The sequence below is a fragment of the Mauremys mutica genome, chromosome 2, assembly GCF_020497125.1.
Source record: "Mauremys mutica isolate MM-2020 ecotype Southern chromosome 2, ASM2049712v1, whole genome shotgun sequence".
NCBI lineage: Eukaryota > Metazoa > Chordata > Testudines > Geoemydidae > Mauremys > Mauremys mutica.
The window spans coordinates 190,582,180-190,601,000 of record NC_059073.1 but is presented as its reverse complement, the minus strand read 5'-3'; the positions used below and the strand labels follow the sequence as shown (position 1 = coordinate 190,601,000).

General features: G+C 43.3%; 1 protein-coding gene across 1 annotated transcript in view; it reads left to right on the top strand.

Annotated features, from left to right (window-relative positions):
• IKZF1 (IKAROS family zinc finger 1) overlaps positions 1-18,821 on the top strand; it is a 93,015-nt gene that overhangs the window by 19,021 nt on the left and 55,173 nt on the right. The window contains exon 3 of the mRNA XM_045007403.1: positions 3,321-3,434. Within this exon, the coding sequence (XP_044863338.1) occupies positions 3,321-3,434 (114 nt within the window). The remainder of the gene's footprint in view (positions 1-3,320; positions 3,435-18,821) is intronic.

The window sequence follows — 18,821 nt, the reverse complement described above, 5'->3', positions numbered from 1 at the left end:
TCTGGAATCCAAAAGAAAAAGCTCCACAAACATAGCTATTTTAAAACTATTATTTTTACCCAGTGTTTTCGTATACAAGGATTGTGCTATCATGTGCGGTGGGAAGAAATCCCAAGCTTCTGTGACAAGAGTTATTAAAGCCAAGTTTTCAAAGTGGAGTTTCCTCAGACAAAGTAGGGTGTACGATCTTCAGCTTGTGTAAATCAGATCCACTGAAGTCCACTGATTTGCACCAGTTGGGTGTCTGGCCCTATTCTTTAGTAAAACTAAACAAGCAGCAATCCATATCCATCTGGCAAACCTGGTTATTTACAGTAAACTGCCAAAGTGCTTGACCTTCTAAATTTTTTTTTGAATCCCAAAAAGCTTCCTTTAAAGATGTGGAGGTAGGATGCCTAACTTTGGGGAGGAATACAGTTCTGATTTTGTGCTTGCTATTCCACGTGGTATGCAGTTACCTATTTAAACTGGTCTTTAGAAACACAAGCCCGATGCTTTTTATGATCGCTTATCTCCCAAACCTAGAGTAAGTATGTGGGCTTTAACTGGCGTAATGGAGAGCACAATAGGGCCTTGAAACTTGCAAGTGGCTTTTGATTTATTTATTTTTAAGCCATTTTGCCAAGAAAAATCTAAGATTAGGGAAACCTGTTCTGATTGGGAATGACCCTCGCCCATGAGTTAAATTTCTTCTTCTTCTTTTCTTAAATAGCTCAAATGTTTAAACCATATTACCCCACTCTCTGTAAGATGCATCTCAGCTTGGCAAGTTGTGACTTGCCGTGAAAAAGTTGTTGGCAAGTCTTAAGTTCCTTAAAGCCTGTAAAGTAGTGAAGGAAATTACAGAGCTAGCTGCACAAAGGAGCTGAGCAAATAATAATCGAAACAACATTTTAATCAGCTTACTTCCTGCTTTATTCTTTTTTGCTCTGAGTTCATGCTCTTCTTTTCCCTTACCCAACCCATCTTCAGCTGGGCATCCACATCTAGTCAGTATTATTTGTCTCTTTACGAAAATACCATAGAAGTTAGAGATGTGAAAGCCATTTTAACCCATATAGTCTGTCCTCCTGCCAGTGCGCGGATTAGTCCCCACAGTTTATCCTGAAGTTCTTTGTCCACTGTAGTTTTAAATGATTCATCTGATGCTGCTCCTGCAGCTTCCCTTGGGAGACTGTTGTACAATCTGATAAATTCATCAATAAGAAATTAAGTCAACTTCTTTTTTTTCCCCTTTTTAAATTTAATCCCCTTATACCTAGTTATGTAGCCACAAAGTCCTTAGCCTCAATTTCCTTTCTATACCATCTTCAAATACTTGTAGATGATCTTCATAAAAGGCCCTCAGTAAAGTTAGTGGTGTTATTCCGGCATCAGTGAGATCAGAATCCAGCCCATGGTCTATCTCATTCTTTATTGTTTGATAAAAGAATTGTCTTTTAATAATGGTGGTCTAAATTAATCTCCTAGATAACTCCATTGGCTACAGTATAGTGACACCAGGCCTGAATTTGACCCATAGTGTTTAAAGCCATTGTAAGAGGGCCTCTTGGCAGGATAATGCATGCTGTAGTACTAGACAACAGTGTTGTACCCACAGAAAATGAAAATTAACACAGGAAACCTCCCCATCTGTCATAGTGCAGTAATTAGGAGTGGAATTATTTTCTGAAACGTTTTGCATTTGGAACTGAAATGTTACCTTTTTAATTTAAAAAAATTGCTATGGAACCTGATTTGTTTGTACAGCAAAAAGCTTGTATTCAAGCTATTGGTTTGTTTCACTTTGCTAACGAGAGATCACAAAACACAAAGCAGTACCATGTTGGGTTGTACTTGATTTTGGCAGCAGTGTTCTGGGAAGCCAAACCATGCAAGGTGCTGAGCGATAGAAGTCACTGGGAGCTGAGGGAACTAAGTATCTTGTAAGGTCAAGCCATTTTTAAGCCTGTGTTGTGAGTCAGCCAGTGAGAACTGTGGCTAAGAGTGAAGCCATCCTGTAGACCAGAGTGGGCAAACTATGGCCCATATCCAGCCTGGCAGATCTTTTAATTCGTCCCTCAGCTCCAGCCGGGAAGCAGGGTCAGGGGTTTGTCCAGCTCCGGCGCTCCAGCCAGCATGACCCCTCCCCTCCCCCAGCTTGACCCCCTCCGGCCCCAGTGTAGTACGCGGAGGCGTGGCCTGGCTGCTCTGCACGCTGCCCCGTCCGCAGGCGCTGCTCCTTCCGTAGCTCCCATTGGCTGTGGTTCACAGCCAATGGGAGCTGCAGGGGTGGCATCTGCTGACGGGGTAGCGCGCAGAGCCGCCTGGGTGCGCCTTGGAGCCGGAGGGGGGACATGCTTCCAGGAGCTGCTTGTGGTAAGCGCCGCCCAGAGCCTGCACCCCTGAGCCCAACCCCGCACTCCAATCCCCTGCCACAGCCCTGATCCCCCTCCTGCCTTCTGAACCCCTCAATCCCAGCCCAGATCCCCCTCTTGTACCCCAAGACCCTCATCCCCAGCCCCACCCCAGAGCCTGCACCCCCCAGCCCTCGCCCTCCCCCTCCCCCCCCAGTGCCCCAACAGCCTGCCCCATCCCTGATCCCCCTCCTGCCCTCTGATCCCATTCGTCCCAGCCCAGAGCACCCTCCTGCACCCCAAACCCCTCATCCCCGTCCGCACCCCAGAGTCCACACCCCCAGCTGGAGCCCTCACATCCCTCCCCTGTACCCCAACCCCATGCCCCAGCCCTGATCTCCCTCCTGCCCTCTGAACCCCTCAGTCCAAGCCTGGAGCCCCCTCCTGCACTCCAAACCCCTCATCCCCAGCCCCACCCCAGAGCCCTCACCCCCCCGCACCCCAACCCAGAGCCCGCCCCGTACCCTGAATTCCTCATTTCTGGCCCCACCCCAGAGCCTGCACCCCCAGCTGGAGGCCTCACCCCCATCCCTCACCCCTACCAATTTCGTGAGCATTCATGGCCCGCCATACACTTTCCATACCCCAGCGTGCCCACCCCTGCTGTAGACTCTAGTCATTTGTGAGTAGAGCTTTTAGAGCATTTAGACAATTTGTCAGTATAGTGTTACTGTTCATAAGTGCTAGCACCAGAGCAAAAATCTGCTTATCTTCATGTAGCATCCAGAGAAAAAAGTAAGAAGTCAGTCCCTTGATGTTCTGGGTAAAGTAAATCTAGCAAGGATGTTCTTCCAGGCAAATAACTCTCACTGCAGGAGGAGCTTTTCATGCAAGAGGATAGCAGGCTAGGGTCCCTGGTAAGTGTTTTAGCTATTCCACCCAATATTATTAATCTTACTTTATTATTTATTCTTCTGTGACTAGGAAAGGAAAGTCCTCCAATAAGTGATGTCCCAGATGATGCAGATGAGCCCATGCCTGTACCAGAAGACCTTTCAACCAGTACAGGAGGACAGCAGAAGAATGACAGAGTTTTGGGTAAGATGGTTGGTCTGCTGTGTTTAGAAATATTAGTCACCATAGTATTAAACAAAACACTGTATAGTTGACTGTTATACTAGGAAGTCTTGAGTCTCTTCATCCCCTTTAGCAGATGGTAATTCAATGAGGTTGTTCAGTGCTTTCCCCCCAGCCATCACCTAGGGGAATGCAGTCTGCAGGCCAGTTCATCCTAAAGGAACTAGAAAGATCCTGCCATTTGTCTAGTTTCTAAAGCATGACTGGTTGCATGCATCTCCCTCAAGGAGATGAAACCCTTCTCATTCTGCATAGGAAACTGTTCTGCTGTAGAGATCGGTAATAGATTATGAAGTGCGTGGTTCCAAGGCAAAATAAAGCTACTCCAATTATGTTAACATGTGGAACATTCAGTTTTCTGATCTGAGCATTAGCTTGGCCATGAGCATGTTAGCTCTGTGCTTGGTGGATTTCTTCAAACATTTCACATTATAACATACGGTTTGCTCATAACTTGCAAATTATTTGGCTATGTATGTCCAACCTTTTTACAGACTGCTCTGCAATGACGCTTACTGTTTTTATTGTGCATACCCTGAAAATCACTTGAATTTCTCTTTCCTGTGTAATCTGCAAAATGGCCAAATCCATTAGTTTACAACTAATCATGAACCAGAACTGATTTGCAAAGTGCTGATACTTCTTCTTAGACTAAGAGCTTGTTTGCTTCACCCTTTAATCCACCCAAGACAGGTGTGAATTCTAATGAGCACTAGTGTGTTGAGCACTAACTGGCCCATGTGGACCCTCCTGGCATGCACTAAAAGTCCTCCACTGTTCATTGATGTAGTACTGTTTGGAATGGAGCTATGTTAACATGCGCTAGGGAAGTTTTAGTGCACGCCAACACAGTTTACAGTTAGTGTGCAACATGCTAATGCACACTAGAATTTACACCTGTCTGTTGTGGACTAATGCAGTGTGTAGACAAGCGCAGAATCATTAACTCACAGCCCAGTGTGAAGGATTGGGTCTGTTGCTGCCTGACACACGTATGTGCCTATGTTTACTCTGGTAGAGTAAAATATTCAAATATACCTGTGCTGCTGCTTGTCTCCACTAGGGAGGCCAACTCAGCAAGAATTTACAAAGCCATAGAATCAACATTTCCTCTGTCTTCCAGATCTGGGATTAATACCAGGAAAGACTGAAATGTCCCTTTCCTTAGGAAAAGGCAGTAAATATTAAAATGCCCTTCTTGCCTGTTGCCAGCATTGGGGGTTAGTAAAATTCCATTGATATTTGGATAAACAGAGGTGCCAGGAGAAGGGTTTATTTTATGGTAGCAATTAGAGGCCCCAATAGAGATGGGACCCCATTGTGCGAGAGGCTATATAAACAAAAGATTGAGAGGGTCCCTGCCCTGAAGAGTTTATATTCTAAACAGAAAAGGCACACAAAGGATGGGAGGGGAAGAGGAGTCGGAAAAAGGGGAAATGGCTCACCCAAACTGACCACGCAGGGCAGGGGCGGAGCAGTGAATAGAACCACCAGCCCAATACTGCCTTGGGAGTCTTGATTTTGTTCAGCGCTTAAGCAAATATTCTCAAAAGTTGGAGCATAAAATTAGGCTCCTAAAGCCATAATTAGGCACCTAAAATAAGTGGTCTGACTCTTTAAAAAGAAAAAAAAAGTACAGGTGCTCAGTGTAACCCCCACAGCTCCAGCTGTGGTGTTCTGTTCCATCTAGTGGCACCAAGGCCACTTAAAGAGAGATTAATGAGTTTGCTCTACAGTTTTAGCAAAGAGCAATATAGCTTTTAGCTCATGCAGTAGAGGCTCATGTATTAAGCTCCAGAGGTCCCAGGTTCAGTCCCGCCTGACTAGGGTCTGTCAGTCTTACACTCAGCAGTTTTGAAAATCAGGCCACTTATGAATTTAGGAGTCTAACTTTAGGCACCTGTTTTTGAAAATGTTGGCCTTTATATCTTTGTTAACATGATCAGTGAACTGAACCTATCACTCTCCCACAATAACCTGCCATTACCACATATTCAAATCTTGACTTAAAACCTCTTAATCAAATAACTGGTGAATATAGATAACTTTTAAAACAGCCAATATTTTGATTACATCAATTTTATTTAACCGCACACAGCTTATGCAAAATGGGCCATACTGAAACCCACCTTTGCTGGTGGTGCAATTCTCCTATAGGCTTCTCAGCACGCCTGTAGTGAGATTGCAAAGTAGTACATATCTACAGGGAGTTTTTATAAAACAAACACATTGTTCTTGGGTTTCCCCATACAATGAAATATCTCTCTTGTCCTCATAGGATCCCAATGGTAAAACAGGTCTTCATCATCTTGACTGCAGTATATCTTTCTACAGCTGCTGAAAGACTCTCATGTACCATTCATGGCTTCTTGGGTAGCAGGGGTTACTTTCTTGCAAGGAAGAGATGCACTGCCCTATATAACAACAAAGACAATTTGCAGTACTCTGCTCTCTGGGCACTATTCATTATAGCCGCTGAATCCAACACTTATGTTGGATCCAACACTTATTTCTCTAGACCCCAGAACTGGATTTGCTTTCATCCTTTCTAATACTCTTTTCTCCCGGAGCTAACCATAGTTTTTCTTTGAAAATTATATTCTCCTGTTTAAAAGGCCTCAATTTCATAATAACTACCCCATATTCCACACAATCTTAGTGCTGTCTGGAGTATAATACATGCATCTGCTTGCTACCTTTCTTTTTTTTTAAAAAGTAAAGATGGGGTTCAAAATTCTGCTTTCATAATACTTATCAGTGCATGTTTTAGGGTCCCTCCAGCTGAGCAGGTAGGCATTTTGTTTATCATTCCATCTTTGTCAGAGTTAAATACATGACTTTCATCTCCCATTAGCAAGGCTTGGTGTGCAGCATGCATTTTTACGTAGTCAGTGAAATATGGCTTCCAGAAGCATTTTGGTTTGATAAGGTGGCTCCCCCACCCAGAAAAAGTTTAATGGCAGTGAAGGTTTGATGAATGCAATAGTAGAGATACTACAATGTTTGGGCCATATAACTTGCTGGACAGCTAGGAGAAGAACCTGTTACCACTGTGACAGTGGCACAGAAGTGTAGAAACGCCTTACATTGCACATTAAAGGAGTCGTTGCTACACTTCTATCAGATGTATTATCTCTCTGTATATTATCAGAGCTCATAAGTAAACTCGTCACTGGCTTCTGAGAATACTCTAAACCAGCAGAGCAAAGCACCAATAAAGAGGGTCAGGGAACGTAATTTAAGTAATTCCCTGATCAGCTTGCCAACTTCTTTACCATCTAACTCCTGGATCACTGTGAGGTTGAATAGCTTCCTCCTTCAGCCTCTACTTCTGCTGCCTAGTGTACCAAATCTCCTTCCTGCCTTTCTTCTCCACCCTAGATTTCCTTCTTGTTCTGATCTGGCACCTATAACTGTTTTTCTTTTCTTTTTGCTCTGCTCACCCAAACCCTCCTACTCTGAGTTTCAGGATCTTTACTCCTAGAAACGACAAGTGATATTTTTAAAAGTGCCTAAATGACTTAGGAACACAAGTTCCACAGAAAGCCACTGACTTGTGTTAAGTCACATAAGGCCCAGATTCTGAAAGATATTTAGGCTCCTAACTTCAATGGAAGTTTGAGGATCTGGGCCTTGGGCACTTTTGAAAATCCCAGCCTTTGGTGATCAGTGTTTTATAACCTTGCATAGATGCATAGTCCTACTTCCCATGTTTAACTGTTAATTAAAAAGCTGACCTGGAATATTCGGTTCCCATTCCCACTGCCCTCATTCAGGGTTTGTAATAAACAATTAGAGCAGCTGCTGTGAATCGTCACTGCTGAGCTCCTTGCATTTGATAGGCAGTTACAGTTTAAGATCTTCTCACCCTGAGAATTTGCCCTGATTTAAGCCATCTGTGGCGAGCCACTGATGTGCAAACCCCTAGAATAGACTAGTAAATCCCCCATTTGCATTGGTGTAACTTGCCTTCATTTCCACCAGTGCAAAATAGAAGCTTCCTTTGCCTACATTAGAGTTTACATAAGTGTGCCTACATCAATGGCTGGCCACTGATGGCTGAAATGGGAGGCAAATTCCAAGCTTAGATGAGGCCTCAGAAACGAAATTGCGGGCCCAGGGCTCACAAATTTTCTGAAACTGTAGCTACCTGCTAGCGGTGGGTATCCATATTGCTTACTCACAGCAGCTGCTTTAAACATTCATTTCAGAATTGAATGGGGGCAGTGAAGAGAACCAGTGGCTTTGTAAACAAAAGGTAAAAGTGGCCACCAGCCCAGTAGCAGGTGATTGCTATTGGCTTGGAATTTTTAGGCCACAGGACCATTCTTCCTTCCCAGAGTGAGTGGAGAAAACTCCTCCCCCATGGGTTGAAATGTGGACAGACTGTGAGGTAAAATGCCCAAAGTCACAGGTTTTAGGGGTCACAGGGTGGGGGGAGGGGGAAATCACTCTCTTAACCCAAGGCATGATGGCTTTTACTGTAAACTAAAAACTCCAGTCAGTTTTCTCAACCCATTTTAAAAAAATAGCATGGGGGGTTGGAGGGATGAAGGGGAAGGGAAGAGCAATATCGATTCCTCTCTCCTGTAATTTGAGTTTGGTAAAGGGCTGATATTACCTCCCTCCCACACACCTAATTTTCAGTAGGAGCCTGCTCAGTTACTGAACCTCAGCACCTGGCATCGCTGGGACTACGACACATCCCTAGGATCCTTTATTCCACGTGTCTTGGTGATTCAGAGGAGGTGTCACTTGTATTACTGTCGTCTTAGGTCTGGTGCACACCAGGCTTCTCGCTCCTGGATACCATGGTCTTTTATTTCTCCTAAAGCACTCCAGCACCTGGAAAGAGGATACCAGGGTACACAGGTGCCTGAAGGTGCCAGGTACTACAGGTCAACTTTAAAATAGTTGTGTGGCAACTCACAACTAGGTGAGTGTAGGGAGAGAAAAAGTGAGAGAAGGCTGCTGAAAAAGAGGGAGACAAGGCAGGAAAACAAAAAGGGAAGTGCGTCACCCTAGATTGCAAAACACAGTCCAATTGGTTGCGATAAATCCATATTATTCTGTCCAGTTAATTGCTATTTTGACAGTGGAACTGTGGGCCCCAAACTATTAAGCATTTAGGAGAGCAACAGAACTAAACTCTTTAGTTTAGTCTAAACTGTCTCATCCAGTTGGACTTTGGTGGCCAACAAGGGTGTGTGCTGTGTATGTATAATAAAATACTTGTGTGTGTAAAATCTCAGAGAGAAAGAGAGTGAATATAAAGCTGGAGTGTGGCTTAAAGGGTTCACTTTCATCAGTTTGGGATGTCCATGTTGCTCACATGACTGGAAAAGTGCTGAGGGAGTTATGTGAATCATCCTGAATAAGTGTTGGTAAAAACTCGTGTATTCTGTAGGCACCAAAGATGTGACCGAAAAACTACTTTAGAAATGTTTTGGGGTGACTTGCATGTTTGTATTGGAAGTTCTCTATTAAATCTCCACAATAAAGCCAGATTTCTGCAGTATCATAAATCCAGCTGAAGAGGTTTCTGACGGAATGAAAAAAAATTATAACCAATATGTTTTAGAAACTTTTTAAAATAGGGAAGCTGGGAATCTCCCCTCTCATATGGGCTAAAGCTTCCATTGAGGAGTCATGAGATAGTGGACCTTAAAACTGTCACTGGTGCAGCTCTGAATATTGCCTGCAGTTGGACCCTGGCCAGTATGATTTTGTGGGAAATTCCACATTTGAGAGGAAAGTAGGAAATATTTTTGTAGAGGTTGTTCTTTTTAAAAATATGGCTGAATGAAACAGCTCAGGGATTTTGTATGTTAGAGTAAATAGGGTGCAGATGGGTTAGTGGGCAGAGTGCAAAAAGGACTATTAAAGGTGCATGATAAATCGCACAAATATCATTACCACAGAACCTGGGAGAAGGGTGTATGTGATGCATCGTTTATATATCAGCCTGGCAAAAATTCTATTTGCCCATTGGATAGAATGAGACATATATTTATATGGACTGCTGAAGTGAGGCACTAAGGTGATGGATGTGGAGGGCTAATGGAATATTGAAGGATTTTGCCATGCTGCTGAAAACAAACTGTGCAACACAGACAGGTGATGGTTCTTTTCAGCAACTTATAAATACAGACAGATAGGTACAGATTTCCATGAGGCTAGTGAAAGATAGTTCCTTGAACCCAGAATTATGTCCCTGACGCATTTCAAGGCCTGCTAAAAATAATGGCATGGCAGCTTCTCAAAACAAAGTTGTAAGAATTGTTTATAATGGCAAATGTTAGGTAGTCTAATCATACGGGACACTGCCACGCCCCTATCATAAAATACTTTAACACAGGACACTGTGGAAGGTAAGCCTGAAACCTATCATAAAACCTGTGTCAAATTCTGCTCTTGAGTATAAATACTTGACTTCAAGGACTTCCTTGAGACCAGAAGTTATCCTAAATAGAATAATACTTTGAGGCAATGGGTATTATATTCTAAAAGCAGCTTTTTCATGCTTTAGCCTTTAAGTGGAGGAATGGCTTCTTTACCCAAAACACGACAACATTATGGGTGGGAATGGTATTTTTTTTCTTTTTTTCCCCAAGTTGTGAAATTTGTAGGTCTGATGCCATTTTAAGGGTACCCGAGCATTGCTGAGGGCAGTGCAAATGTCCACTAGTAAATGTCATTGCTATGCCAGAGAAAAAACAAAACTGTCCAAGTGTTATTTCTTCACAGGGGAAAGTAAGGCCTTGTGTATACTACAAAGTTTTGTCGGCAAAAGCTGCCTTTTCCAACAAAACAGGGGAGGTGTACACACTGCTAAGCTACTTTTGGCGGTAAAATAAAACCACCTTAATGAGAGGCATAAAGCTTTTTGCAGCAAGTTAAAGACTGCTGTGTGTTTTGTCCACATAACTGGCTTCCACCAGTATCCCACAATGCCTGCTCTGACTGCTCTGCTCACTCTTTTGATCTCTGCTGCCCTGCAGGCATGCCCCTCCTCGCCCTTTCAAAGCTCAGGGAAGTATCTGACAGCTGAGCATCCTGCTCTGTTTGGGGAACAAATTGCAAATCATTAATGTGGAATGCTCCTCTTTGGCACTGCACTAAAAACGCAGGAGCAGGCGGTGGGGAGTGGGGACAGGAGACATTGCTGTGCTGCTTTGACATTCCTCAGCACGGAGAGCTCACAGAGCTTCTCAGGATGCCGCTCCCCGCAGCTGAGGAGGCTGTGGGAGAACTCAGAGGGAATCACAGAACCATTGGCAGGCAGAGGAGGATGCTTCTGGAGAGACTGCTGTGCAGGGCAGAGCAGAGCTGGGGGCTGATTTGCGGGGGTCCCCTCCCTCTATCTCAGCATAGGCCGGTCAGCCTGCTGTCTCCTTTGCCCCAGACACACCACTCTCCTCTCCCTCCTCCAACCCCCTTTCAGATGAAAAAGGGGCTGACAATCTACTAGGATGCCCCTGGAACGATGGGAATGAGAAACCTACATCATGTGACGCTGTACCTACCCTATGAGGCATTTGCAAACCCTTCCCAAAGCACCCCCTGGCCAGTTGCACAGTGGGATAGCTACCAGAGTGCACTGCTCTCTGTGTGGATGCAAGAGCTGCTAGTGTGGATGCGCTCTGCCGACACAAGGAGCTAGTGTGGACATGCAACAGCGGTTTTAATTAAAACACTTTAAAGCAGCATAACTTTTGCCATCAAAACTTTGTAGTGTAGACAAGACCTAAGCGAGCTGTGAGCTTTGGCAAAACTGGAGACAAGCAGTGTGCATAGCTGTGTGGCTTTTAAGTACGGATACTGAGCCTGCTGATCTAATCTACGGTTAAAGGAAGTTGTTTTTTTATCTATGAAGCACATCTCTTCTGCTCTGATAAGCTCCATTCTAGCTGGGGAGTTAAAATTATCTAGCAGGATCTCAGCCATGACTGCAGCAGAGCTCAGACAAGTAGGGCTTTTGCTGGATGTGGGGGAGTAGATTTTAGACTGGGGAGGACCTTTGTGACAGTAGCTTGCTAAACCTCAGGTTATTTTAAGGGAATGACTGTGTATAGAGAGCTTGGATGGGTCTCAGGTCCACACACTTTTATATTTATTATTTGTTGTTTACCATTTGGCTCAGACTCGGTCTCTCGCATGTGCAAGTTCTGACTAAACCTGAGCATGCTGTACGGTTGTAGCCAAAGCGAGAAGATGATTGGTCTAAGCCATAATGCAAAGAGCAACTGTTGCCTGAGCTTTGGATCTAACTGTTCACTCTGCTTTTTCTAGTGGCATATTATCCTCTTGTCACACATGTGAAACTTGGGCTACCATTGCACTGCGTAATTTAGGGGCATTTTTCAAAGGTACTCAGGCCCCTAAAAGTTCAGATAGGTGCCTAGTGGGATTTTCAAAAGTGCCTAGACACCTTAGTACAATTGCTTTTGAGACTCCCCCTAGGTATTTGGCTGCATCTTTAGGGGCCTGAATACCTTTGAAAATCTGACCGTTAGTGCTTGTGTACATTAGGGGCATTGGCAGTGGTGTAATTGCACTGATGCAAACCCCTAATATAGATGTGCTGTACCAACGCAAAATGGAACTTGCACTTGCACCAGTACTACAATAAGTTGCTCCAGGGCAGTGTGTCTACATTAATGGTTTGCACCAGTGCATGATGTCAGTGTAGCTGCACCAGTGCAAATTTCCCTAATGTAGGCAGGCCTTAAATCTCTGATCAAGAAGGGGCAGAAGAAAAGCTAATTTATTTATTCCAAAAGCAGCAAAGAATCCTGTGGCACCTTATAGACTAACAGACGTTTTGCAGCATGAGCTTTCGTGGGTGAAAGACTTCTTCAGCTACCTAGGGGGAGTCTTATTTATTCCAGTTTCCTTTTCTAAATTTTTGATCCAATAAAGTCCATAACAAAAGCTCATTGAGTTCAGTGGGACAGAGATGTGTCCCTGGACCTTTCCAGTTCTGTTAATTGAAGTCCTCTCCAACCCTAATCAAGATGGATCCCTCTAGGGAAATTGTGCACCGAATGCAGAAGGTTGAATTCCTAGCAGCACACCTTTTGCTCTTTTCATTGCAAACGTATGAGTCTTTTATTTCTAGAAATAGGGTGAAGAGAACAGGCAGTTGACTTGTGAGCTAAAAGGAACCTGTTCACCAGAGTCGTGGCTTCAGGAAACAACTTGTAGAAAGTCCAGCTCTGACCTTAGTTATATACATTCTGGAATGAATAAGATAGAAGATGAAGAAGCAGGAAATAAAAAGCTGCACATGCTCTACATACCGTTACAGGCTTCCCCCTGCCACTCCTATCCACAAGGGCAGAATTTTATGTTGTAAAGATGCATGTGTGGGAAAACTAAATATCAAGATAGTACTCATTTTTTTTCCGTTTGCTGCTATTTCCTTGTTTCGTTTACATTTTTAGGTTAGGGATAACATTTTCAAGTGACTTAGGACCAAATTTTAAAGGTATTTAGATGCCTAAAGATGCCTAGTGGGATATTCAGAAGTGCCTAGTGGCCTAACTCCTATTGAAATCGATGAGATTTAGGTGCCTAAAATTTTTGAAAATGGGATATAGGCTCCCAAGTCACGTAGGCCCAGATTCTCAAAGGTATTTAGGCATCTAGCTCCCATTGGAATCACTCAGAGTTAGGCACCTAAATACCTTTGAGGATCTAGGTCTTAGGAACTTTTGAAAATGTTACCCTGGACATGTAGACAATTCTCTTTATAAAGCAGACAGCTAACTTGCCATTAATTTCCTATTTAGCAGAGATGTTTAAATAAATCCAAGTTTTGGTTGCTGACTGTCACCTTTGCTCCTCTCCTGCGCTGCCCCCCACCCCAGTTTAGTCAGAATTTTTCTTCCACTCTCCAAAGTGAACTAGCAAAGAGTTCTAAAAGCAGAAGAGACTCATGTACTCACTAAAACGTGTAAGTAGAACTTAAATTGTAAGCCAAATTTTCTACCCTTTTTTCTGCCCTGGAAAATACATCTTTTGAGGCAATTGCTTTTACAAAGTTTTCAGTAACCTTGTTTGCACTGGACTATTATGTGAGAGGAGATGAGCCTTCCTTTTTATTTATTTATTTATTTATTTATTTATTTTAAAGGAGTTTTAACAGAAATTAGAATTTGAGGGAATAACCTAACAGAAATTTCTAGTGAAATGAAAGGTATGTTTTAAGTGAATTTGGAGATGCTTTCAGCATGTGTTGCAATTTATATAAGAGGAAACATTTATTGTGCATATTTCATCATTTAAAATCATCCTGTATTTGCAACAGGCTGTGAGCAGCAAACATCCCCACTTGGATGGATGTGAACTTGGCACAGTCCTGGCACAATTTTGGGGAGTGAAACGCTGGTCCTTCCCCTTTCGAGATACATTTGCATCTCAGTGTGGTGTGAACAGGGTTATGGGCATGTAATTCCTGTGGTAAATATATGTTTCAGTGTTTGCAATTGGCGTTAGGAGTTGATGTTAAAGCGGAAGGTCTTCATTAGCACTGAAATGAGCATTGCCAGCCAAGAAATGTCACTAATCCTGCTCTGTTCACACGGGACAGTCTCTTTTTTGTAAAGACAAGGTGGTTGAGGTAATATCTTTTATTGGACCATTTTCTGTTGGTGAGAGAGACAAGCTTCTGAGTCTCAGAAAACTCTTCTTCAGGTCTGGGTAAGATACTCTGAGCGTCACAGCTAAATGCAAGGGGGAACAGCTTGTAAACAAATTTTCAGTCTGCCCTCATGACAGAGTCTTTCCAGAGAAGAACCATGCGTTTCTTTCTTCCTGTGCATGTAAAGAGAGCCCCACTAAAAGTAAACTGATAGGTCTAATCCTGCTCTTCTTACTGTGAGGTCAGTGGGCTGGATTCTACCCTACTGCCTATAGGTGGGCCCTGAGAGGATTCACACTTGGGAGAAAGCAGACATTTGGCTGTGGAGAACAGTTTTGATTTGCAGCTGGGTTTCATAGGAGCCTTGATGGTGCAGGCTGCCTGGGGAATGCACTGAATTGGCCATGTCCCCACCTTGGCCAGCCTTGCTCACTTTTTGGCCTGAGCCAGCCAACTGCCTATCACTTTGCTTCATCTGAGACCCCCCCCCCTTGACCTCCCTCCCCACATTCATCTACTCACGCTTCTGCCGTACATTGGTTACTGTGGGTGCACAGCTCACTCAGGTTTCCACTGGAAGCCAAAGAAGCAGTGGCTGGCATGGGAATTTTTACTAAACACTGCAGGATTCCCCCATGGTTAGTTCGTACTACTGTATCACAAGGACACTTGCACTTTCCTTTCTGAACCGGGACTGAGCCTTTCTCCCAGAATTTGAACAATTTTATCACTGAAATATCACTTTGCTGGAATTAGAAAAGGGCTGTTGAACTAAGGGGATTGCTGGAGCATGTTTATACTGCAGGCCTAGAGCAACATTGTCCTAAAAATGAAGTGGGAATTGGACTTCTCTGTTTTGTTTTGTCACTGCCTGTTTGAACACACAACTGTAGAAATAAATATAACAAATGTTAATGCACTAACAGGAGATTTCAGTAACTTTGGAGCCAATCACATGCAGAGGCCTGGAATAAATAATGGTAATGAGGTATTACCTGTGGTAGGAACACATTTGCTTAATCTTACCACAGCGTTGCACGTAGATCCTAGTGAAATTGGTATCCTATCATGGGCTTATTGTGGTGTTAACTGGAATTTGTTACTCCTTGCAAAACAGTACAGGAAATGTCTCATTTTGTTAGTTCTGTAATTACACATTAACAGGTCTCCCTCCATGCTATGAAAGAGACTGATTTATACAATGCAAGTTGAGCCTTTGGTATTCAAGGGCCAGTGCTGAGATATTTTTAATTTAGAAATCCTCGTCTTTATTTATTTTTTATTTGTTTTTTACGGTGCCCTCCTGGAATCTTGAAACAGCAGTGTTTCTCAACCAACCACTGTATGTTACTCCATCATGCACAATACTCTCTCTCACTCTCTCTCTCTCTCTCATGTGCACACATGTATAGAAACACTATTCGTGTTTGTGTAAATATATGTAAATACACACACACACACAGGGCTACATTATATACATTTAAAATCAAATCACACATACGCAGATTTATTGGTGTAGGATTTCTCTTGAGGACAGGGCTTCTAGCAATTTTTTAAAGAGCACTGAAGTATGCATTTTGCAAAATAAATACAAATAACAAAGCAGATTTTTTCAAACACAGAAGAGGAAAAGATTAGTTGCTGCTAATTTGACAGTATCCCTTCTAATCGGACAAAGCTAGCACTGTAAATTCCAGTTGGGAAGTGGGCAGGACTGGAGAGACCATGTTTAGTTTTTAGTTTTGTATTCATTGCATCTCTCACAGGTTGTGTAAATGCAGTGTGCCCATGAACACTGTGCTGTGAGCAGCAGAAGGGAGTATGAAAATGAAATGGGCCAGAAAAGTCTTACAATGAAAGGAACAAAATCAACGTAGGATGCTGCACACCCCGTCCTCCCCTTCCACACACACCCCATAAGTGCCCCTTTCTTCTTGCCTCTGAGCACTATACTCTGCTGCATGGATTTAAGTTAGTCATTAATGGCAGCATTAACTCTGAGGGCCTGATTCTCCTCTCACTCACACTAGTGTAAATCAGGAGTGAGTGACTCTATTAAAGTCAGTGAAGTTATACTAGTGTAAATGAAGGGATAACCAGGCCATGAGAGCCCTCTCTGCAGCATCTACTGCACAGTTAGAGGATAGAGGGCATCCCATGGTGGCATGACTCCCAAGGGAGCTGTGCTGTTGAAGGTGGAAGCCTGCAGAACAGCCCAAGGATTCCCTAGGATCCAAGGGATTGGGAACAGAGTTCTCCATGGATACCATGACTCCATAGGTTTAGCCCTTGCCTTCTCCAAGGCCCCAGAGAGTAGCTGCAGGTGGACACTGCACTTCGTTTCCTGGTGCCCTGTTTCCTTCCCACAGGTAGGGTTTGTGGGTGGAAGGGCAAGATACGGCCCTCTGTCAGAAGCGGTGCCACACTTCTGTATTGGACCCAACTGAAGTGAAGGATAATTTTGCAGTTTACTTCAGTGGGAACAGGATTATCCCCTAAGTGTACACAAACTCAGAATCTAACTCACTGATTGGTGTGTGTGCTTTATTTCTTAAAGTAGTTACCTAGAGTGTCAATCAGGTAGAGACTCTATGAGAGACAGAAGGGCAAGTTAATGAAACTTTAAAGGGTTGGTTCAGAATATTCAGCTCTTAGCATATAATTTTTTCGATCATTAAGTCTATTTTTTTACTTTTTTGTCATCTGATAGCAAATTTAGTAATGCACACTAGTACTTTTGGAGGCATCTTTTCCTCAGAACAGAGGGATATCCGTATCACGTTGAGAAAACAATCACATAGAAAATAGATACAATAACTTGTATCTCCTGTTTGATATACACTTTCTACTAAAAGCTGATGCATGCTTTCTAGCTTGATAACCTAAGAGATGTTTCAATAATGGATTGAGCAATTGAATATGAAAGAGCAATTAAAATAAAGGACAACTCTGAACAGAAGTAGTTAACAACGTTTCTGTTCTCCGGTCCCAGAAAATGAGTGTGATATTTAAGGAACCACCTACAACACATGCAGGGGACCTACAGGTTGGTGCGAAATACAGCACTTCACAAAGCCTAGGCTAGTTGAGCAAAAAGCAGACCCCAGCCTTCCTGTGTGAGACCTGGTGTTTGCTGTGTGATTTAGCTCCCCTAACCCCCCGCCAGTGAAACAGAGCACAAGTACTTATGTTACTTGCGTACTTCCTGAGAACACAGTGATCCACACATTCTGGGCTGTGGGTTGTGTTTTTCACATTCAGGCATACGATGGGAGTTCATCAGATAGCTAGGGGTAGCTCTAGCAAATAGCACATTTGCATCAGCAGAAGCAATTTCACAAGACCTGCTGGGAAGGTTTCCCACAGCGCGCTGTGCTCCTGCAGTACTAACAGGCACTGCACGTCCGTTTGATGTAAAAGATGAGCCAGAGAAAATGAAACTCTTAACGTTTTCCTCTGTCTCCCCCTGGGACCATGTGAGAGCCACATTTTACTCTTAGATTCATGAGTGCATGCTCAGAGTGACTTTGCTAGGAACTTTGTTTCCATTTGTGGTCAAAATTTGAAGAAATGGATGGCCCATGTTTTGTGCATTTAGATGGCAAGCTCTCCAGGCTAAGGACGATTGCTGAGTGTTTGTACAGCGCCTAGCACAATGTGACTCCAGGCCCTACTGTGATGATATAAAAATAATAATAATAACTGAGAATTTCAAAGGAGCCTAAGGGAATTAGGTGCCAAATCCCACTGAAAGTGAATGGGAGTCAGGCATCTAATCACAAAGGCTCATGTGAAAATATAGCCTTAAAATGCAGTGCTATTATAAGAAAAAGTGACTGTGTAAAAATAGATGTTCCCTATTTTTGTCTGTGATTTCCAGGTCAAATTTTCTTAATTTACAAGTAAAATGATAGTTTTCTAATGGCCAGCCCCCAAACACTCACACTGGGCTCTGAGAATCTAACTGGGTTGCTTCTGGCTTAGGGTTTGTCTACACACAGAGTTGTTCCTGAATAACTCCATGTATGGACACTTGTATTCCGGAACAAGAGTACTTTGTTCCTGTTCAGCTAAACCCACGGGGTTACTGCAACATCCTTTTCTCTGACCTTGACAAATTGCAGTCTTACCCTGCTCATATCAGTTCAGAATGCTACTGTAAAGATCATTCTCCTAGATTGTCACTTTGACTATATCACACCTCTTTTTGCATCCATCCACGGGCTCCCATTTCTCTATTGCATCAAACATAAGCAACTTGTCTTCACTTTCAAGGCCCTTTATGGCTTATCTCCACTATACCAATCCTCTCTCATTCAGTTTTGAAAGGTATACTCCTGCCTTCAATTGGCCAGTGATGCCAGCCTCTATTGCCCACTTCTTAGATTTTCAAACAAGCCCCTTCGTGCTTTCTCCAGTGCTGTCCCTCATTCTTTGGAGGAACTGTGCATAAACATCCATAAAGCCACTTCACTGCTCTCCTTCAAACCCCTCCTTACAACTCTCCTGTGCCATGCGGAAGAATAGTAAGGGGCCAATATGGCTCCCCCAGGAGCTTTTTAGTGACCTAAAAATCCAAAAGGAATCCTGCAAAAAGTGGAAAGATGCACACATGGCTAAGGATGAGTACAAAAGACTAGTACTAGCATGTGGAGACGAAATCAGAAAGGCACAAAATGAGTTACAACTAGCAAGGAACATAA